The sequence below is a fragment of the Argentina anserina genome, chromosome 7 (genome assembly GCF_933775445.1).
Source record: "Argentina anserina chromosome 7, drPotAnse1.1, whole genome shotgun sequence".
Lineage (NCBI taxonomy): Eukaryota > Viridiplantae > Streptophyta > Magnoliopsida > Rosales > Rosaceae > Argentina > Argentina anserina.
The window spans coordinates 20,641,726-20,648,480 of record NC_065878.1 but is presented as its reverse complement, the minus strand read 5'-3'; the positions used below and the strand labels follow the sequence as shown (position 1 = coordinate 20,648,480).

General features: G+C 41.3%; 2 protein-coding genes across 2 annotated transcripts; both read left to right on the top strand.

Annotated features, from left to right (window-relative positions):
• Positions 1 to 1,003: 1,003 nt before the first annotated feature.
• On the top strand, positions 1,004 to 3,021 carry LOC126802227 (adenine/guanine permease AZG1). Its single transcript, XM_050529819.1, has one exon. The coding sequence runs from the start codon at positions 1,099 to 1,101 to the stop codon at positions 2,842 to 2,844; it is 1,746 nt and encodes a 581-aa protein (XP_050385776.1). The 5' UTR covers positions 1,004 to 1,098; the 3' UTR covers positions 2,845 to 3,021.
• A 1,281-nt stretch (positions 3,022 to 4,302) lies between these two features.
• On the top strand, positions 4,303 to 6,217 carry LOC126802879 (phosphoglucan phosphatase LSF2, chloroplastic). Its single transcript, XM_050530587.1, is given in 5 exon segments — positions 4,303 to 4,587; positions 5,305 to 5,445; positions 5,448 to 5,509; positions 5,636 to 5,806; positions 5,981 to 6,217. Coding segments are annotated over 5 exon segments (858 nt in total). The 5' UTR covers positions 4,303 to 4,307; the 3' UTR covers positions 6,185 to 6,217.
• The last annotated feature ends 538 nt before the right edge of the window (positions 6,218 to 6,755 follow it).

The following is a 6,755-nucleotide window of genomic DNA, read 5'->3' as shown; positions in this document are numbered from 1 at the left end:
TCATCAAACTAGCCAGGCAAACATGAATTCAACTCCGAAGCTCCAGCAGTATCAATTGCTTACGGGTCTAATTGGGTTTTGGTCTCTATTTTAATTCAGTTGAATTTCAAAGTTTTCGAAACAACAAAACTGCTCATTTTTGTTCACACTTGAGACCATAGTTCATGAATTAACACGCAAACCCTACATATGACATGTTTACTACGAAAGAGTTCGTCATGCATATATAATTCTGGCTTCAACCACATTTGCTTTTAAAATTGACAAGAATGACACAATAAAATCCGCATTTAGAGAAATATTTGATCCTCCTAATTTGACCAAGATATATTTTGTCCTTTTAAATTGTCTCTGATACCTCGTCGATCAACATATACGTACCTTAGTACCTATATATTATTACTATTATTGTTCAAAGAAGCACATGCGAGTGTTTTTTTTCCTTTTTCATGTTTGTTGCTTGTGGTTGGAGAATTTTGGACCTATTGTTACCAAAGAAAAGACATGCATGCATGTTCCTCCGATCCAAAATAAGTGTCACTACAAATACGTTGATATTAATTTATGAATATATGTACGTTCTTTCTTTGATGTTTGAATACAAGCTAGTGTCATGAGCAGCATAATCATCAAAATTTCGATTTTACTTTTATTTACAACCATAGAGCGAATTGTTTCATTGACCACTTAAACGAAGGTAGAAATATAAACATATAATACTCTCATAGACTATGAAAAATTTCGTCTTATATAATGCAAGAATTATATGGAAACAATATAGCAATTTATTTGATCAGGATCGATCAAATTCATCAATATACATTCGATAAAAACAAAAAAAGTTCATCAAAATACAAATAAAAACCGATTTAATTTAAAAAACATTTAAAACCGATTTAGAAAAACTATGAATCTAATCTATATGGGAACTCCTATAACACACCTTTTTCACATTAAAAAAGGAAGAGGATCTTCTCTTGGAATCTCTCTCTTTATACGCAAGTCCTCCATCTCCTCCTTCATCCCCAATTACTATATATACAAAAACTCACCCTTTCAAAATCTCTGAACAACTAAACCTCCGGCCACCTCCACCCAATGGTCATGGAGGCTCCTCCGCCGCCTGCAAAGCCGAGTCACTTAACTAGGCTCAACACCTACGTCGCCAAGAGCCGAGTCGGCAAGCGCTTCAAACTCACCGAGCGCAACTCCACCTTCACCACCGAGCTCCGCGCCGGCACCGCCACTTTTCTCACCATGGCTTACATCCTCGCTGTCAACGCCTCCATTCTAACAGACTCCGGCGGCACATGTTCCGTCTCCGACTGCATCCCCCTCTGCTCCGACCCCTCCCTCTCCGCCACCAACTGCACCGGGACCGTCATTCAGCCCGACGCTTCGTGCAAATTCGACCCGGTCAACCCCGGCTACGCTGCCTGCCTTGACCGCGTCCGGAAAGACCTCATTGTCGCCACCGTCGCCTCCTCCCTCATCGGCTGCCTCATCATGGGCGCCTTCGCCAACCTTCCTCTCGCTTTAGCTCCCGGAATGGGCACAAACGCCTACTTCGCCTACACCGTCGTCGGTTTTCACGGCTCGGGCAACGTCTCATACCAGAGCGCCTTGGCAGCTGTTTTCATGGAAGGTCTGATTTTCCTCCTCATCTCCGCAATCGGACTCCGGGCCCAACTCGCCAAATTGATCCCTAAACCCGTCAGGATCAGCTCCTCCGCCGGCATCGGCCTCTTCCTCGCCTTCATCGGCCTCCAATCCAACCAAGGAATTGGACTGATCGGCTACAGCTCTTCCACACTCGTCACGCTCGGAGCCTGCCCCAGCTCGTCGCGCGCTATGCTCGCGCCCGTCGTGGCGGCTGCCAATGGCACCGTCAGCCTTGTGGCTGGCGGCACGGTCTCCGGTGACATATTCTGCACCAGGGACCGCATGGAGAGCCCCACATTCTGGCTCGGAGTGGTCGGCTTCGTCATCATTGCGTATTGCCTCGTCAAAAACGTTAAGGGGGCCATGATCTATGGCATCGTGTTCGTCACGGCCGTGTCGTGGTTCCGTAATACAGAAGTAACGGCATTCCCGAACACCGACGCCGGCAACGCCGCGTACGAGTATTTCAAGAAAGTCGTGGACGTACACACGATCAAATCCACGGCGGGGGCCCTCAGCTTCAAGAGCTTCGGCAAAGGGTATTTCTGGGAAGCCCTAATTACGTTCCTATACGTAGACATATTGGACACGACGGGGACGCTCTGTTCCATGGCACGCTTCGCCGGATTTATGGACCAAAACGGTAATTTTGAAGGGCAGTACTTCGCTTTCATGTCGGACGCCACGTCGATCGTGGTCGGGTCCTTGCTAGGGACGTCACCCGTGACGGCGTTTATCGAGTCGTCAACGGGGATAAGAGAAGGCGGGCGTACGGGGCTGACAGCGCTGACGGCGGCGGGGTACTTTTTCTTTGCGTTTTTCTTCACGCCGTTGTTGGCTTCGATTCCGGCGTGGGCGGTGGGGCCGCCGCTGATATTGGTGGGTGTGCTGATGATGAAGTCGGTAGTGGAGATAGAATGGGATGATATGAGGCAGGCGATCCCGGCGTTTGTGACTTTGATACTGATGCCGTTGACGTATTCAATAGCCTATGGGCTGATTGGTGGGATTGGAACCTTTATTGTTCTTCACCTGTGGGATTGGAGTAGAGAACTTTTAGTGAAGCTAGGAGTTTTGAAAGGTGAAGAAGAAGAAGAAGCTGTTGCAGTCAACGGCAATGGGGTGGTGCATGATCAGTCCAGAGCAGACTCAACTGCGAAAGTACTTGAGCTTGAAGTTTAGGTTTTTTTAACCTCCTCTTTCTACTTTGGTGGAGATTAATTTTCAGTTCTCAAATGTAGGAAATTGGTGATATTCATTAATGTAAATACTTACATATTGTTTAACTCTTGCCTTTACACTTTTGTGACCCGAAAAAATTTGTACTATCACTATAAATTTGACACGCTTCAGTGCTTCACAATTTAGTTTGTATTTCATATTTTGTGACCGGTGTATGACATACTTAATGCTTTAAGCCTGTGTAATTCTTCGATTAAATTCTTTTGATGGGTTACTGTAATGGTTATGATAGATGATCGAGACAATGTGAAAGAAGAAGCCTTCATGATATTTTGTTTGTGATATTATCGGAGGTTTGCTTGTTATACTCGAGACCTCATTACCTGACCCAAATCTCATTTACGTAATATTCTTTGTAATTGATTCTGGATTTCTGGTACTAACTAGGAGTCTAGGACTAAACAATGGAAAAGAAGAGAGCATAAAGTATGCATTTTTATTGCCAAGATATTGATCTTAAAATATGGTTAAGAAGTAGTGGTACATTGGTACTAGCCAGTGTCCAGTTCATGAGCACACTAAGGACATGAAGTAAAATCAAACTTCAGATTCAGAATAACAAGTGATTCTCATGTCAAGATCTGGAAAAAGTTGCATAAAATTCAGAAGCAAATCTTGGAATTGGCCCCATGAAAACCACAACTCACAAGGTTCTTGAAGGCAGGATTAGTGGGGAATTCTGATACCAAACACCTGTCCAATTGTGTTGTTCAAGTGGGCATTTAACATATTGCACCAAAAGCACCAGAATTATCATCTGTTTTTTTCTTTGTACATAATAATTGATACAGTCAGAATCTGCTGAACATGATTGGCTGGTTAAGCTGCTCTAAATGACAGATGATTAATATTCTTATTGCCATCATAACCATAATTCTGCAATGAGACTAAAGAAAGGAAAAAGGAGAAGGGGCAAAGCTGAGTTGAGAACATATTCTTGCCTATGTTGATCTGACATGAAACATGAAACATGGTGGTGGTGCATGTGCTTCTCTCTAATCCTAAAAGCCCCAATTTGTATTTGTTTTAAACACTTCAAGGCATTGATCCAGGAGACAAGATGAGCATAGGATTAGGGACATCTATGCAGGTTCTCAAGTGAATTGACACCAGTTTAGATTATGTTAATGAGCTAGTGTGTCAACAAATTGATGGTCTCCGTTCTCCAAACCCATAATATATTTGTAAATTGTGTATTGGATTAAGAACATTGTTACCCAAGTAAATTGAACAATCAATATTATACATGAAAACCTGAGATCCTAAAATTATTATATCTTGGAACTCACAAGTAGTAGTTTTTTCTGAAGGATAAGGGCATTTTGGACAAACCAGTTGTCGTGGTATATAATTTCTGGTTCCCAAATCACAGTATCTGAGAGAACCAAAAGAGGACAGGAAAGATGGCAAGTGCTGGGAACAGTTGTTTAAGCTCAGTGTTCACAGCTCCTCTGGAAAAAGATGTGTTCTTGAATAAGATGAAGAAAGCTTCATGCAATTTTTTAATGGGTTCCTACAACAAACCCTTCGAAGTGAGCAGAGTCTATTGTGGATTGCCAGAGAGTGGAACTGAAAAGAAACCCACAAGCAGTTCAGCCTCAAATTCAAACAAAGTGGTTGAGGATTACAATACAGCTATGAAGAGGATGATGAGGAACCCATATGAATATCATCATGATCTGGGTCAGTTCTCTTATCCATCATTAGTACTATTTTAATTGTCATCTGCCGCATTCACATTTGGGAATTGAAAACCAAACCCCATTGTCTAGGTTGTTTGAATTTAGTCTGATTTTTGTTGTGGTGGATTTGAGATTTTTCATATGAATCGAAAAAGGTTGGATTTTTAGTAAGTGGGTAGCTTTTTTTGCTGTGATCTTTCACTAGAATGTGGTAGACTATTTGACTTTCCATTGCAACTTTTCTCTAGAAAATGGGCCAGGTTTTAAAAAGAAACTTTGCACAAGATATATAGAGGTTGATAAAGTTTAATACTTTGGGAAGTGGGTGCCACATAAACAGTATACATTGCACCGGAGAATATGTTATTCTTGTTCTCCTTTCTCCTTTTTGGCCCAGAAAGCTGTTCTTCTTTAACAGTGGGAAAAATTAGCTAATTTGTCTGAAACGCCTTCTGATAATTTGAACTACTTAAGCAGCAAAAATTGTCATTTTAGTCAAATTTATATCCAAACAGTCTTTAGATCACTTATTGATGAATCAGAACCTTATGTTGCATTATCTTCATGTCAAATTTAGAATAACTAGGATGCTAGGAGCATGATAATAGGTGAAGTTTGACCTTAGGGAGTTTGGGATTTGCATTAAGCAATTGCCAATGTTAATATGAACTTGAATCTGGTTCTTCAGCTAATGTGATTGTTACTGTCCAATGTTCAGGCATGAACTACACACTGATAACTGATAACTTGATTGTGGGCTCCCAACCTCAGAAACCAGAAGATATTGATCACCTGAGAGAAGAAGAGAATGTGGCATACATTCTAAACTTGCAGCAGGACAATGATGTTGAATATTGGGGATTGACTTGCAGTCGATCATAGAAAGATGTAAAGAAGTCGGAATCCGTCACATGAGGTGACCTGTGAGATAATATTCATTGCATTATTCATTTAACATTGATTTTTTTTTTCAGGTTGTGGGGAACCATTCATTGAATATTCAAACTTTCATAGATGTTACAACTTCTGCATTTACCTTTCGTTTACAGGCAAAGGATTTTGATCCACATTCCTTGCGAAATGGTCTACGGAAAGCAGTTTCATCACTGGAATGGGCCATATCTGAGGGAAAAGGAAAAGTGTACGTGCATTGCACTGCCGGACTGGGAAGGGCCCCTGCTGTGGCTATAGCTTACATGTACTGGTTCCTTGGAATGAATGTCTGTGAGAGTCCTTGTTTATCTATATGCTGTATTTATATTTGAACTTTTCAGCATTCCAACAATGTATTACGAAGGCGTCGGTGAACTCTAAAATACTATGAAATCTGAATTAAGACTTTATTATTTGAGAAATTGAGACGTTCATTGCTTCTGTATTGTGGCTATGTGCAGCTCAATGCAGCATATGATGCATTGACTCTCAAGAGACCATGTGGACCCAATAAGAGGGCGATACAAGGAGCTACTTATGATCTGGCCAAAAAAGATCCGTGGAAGGAGCCATTTGAGAATCTTCCTGAATATGCATTTCAGGATATGGCAGATTGGGAAAGGAAGTTGATTCAAGACCGTGTCATTTCTCTCCGTGGATCATGAACACTTCGGTATTCAACTTTCTCCCATCAAACTCCAGTCTATAGTTGCAAGTGATCTACTCAGAAATCTCAGTCCGTCTCCAAAGGAACTGTGTCTAAGATTTCCAAAAACCATGTATTTTTACTGGCCAATTATTCATGTTAATCTGCGAGCATGACAACAATTTGGCATTAAATTTACTGTGAAGTCTAAACACTGAGAACCTTCTAAACTAGCAGTATGTAAATATCTTTCTCATTCAAACGCATGGCTGGCTTGGAAGTACTTTCTTCCCTAAGACTTGGGAAGTTTGCTCTGAAGAACGCTTATACAGTTTTGCCATTGTTCTGTCTTAGAGTTTATATCCAAACAGTTTTTCTTTTTCTCACTTTTTTCTTAAAACAAGTTTTGGCTTAACTTGAAGCATAACACAGTTTCTTTTCAGCTCACCTGTAATCATCTACTTCACAGATTCCATGTCCTTCAGACTGTTGTTGATCAGCGTGGAGGAGCAATAATGTTGGACACAAAGCAGAGGTATCTGGATCCTTTTTCTACCTACAGTGTGTTCAGGAAATATCTAGCTCAGGTA

Coding starts and splice junctions, on each gene's coding strand:
- LOC126802227 (XM_050529819.1), top strand. CDS start 1,099: ATGGTCATGGAGGCTCCTCCGCCGCCTGCAAAGCCGAGTCACTTAACT.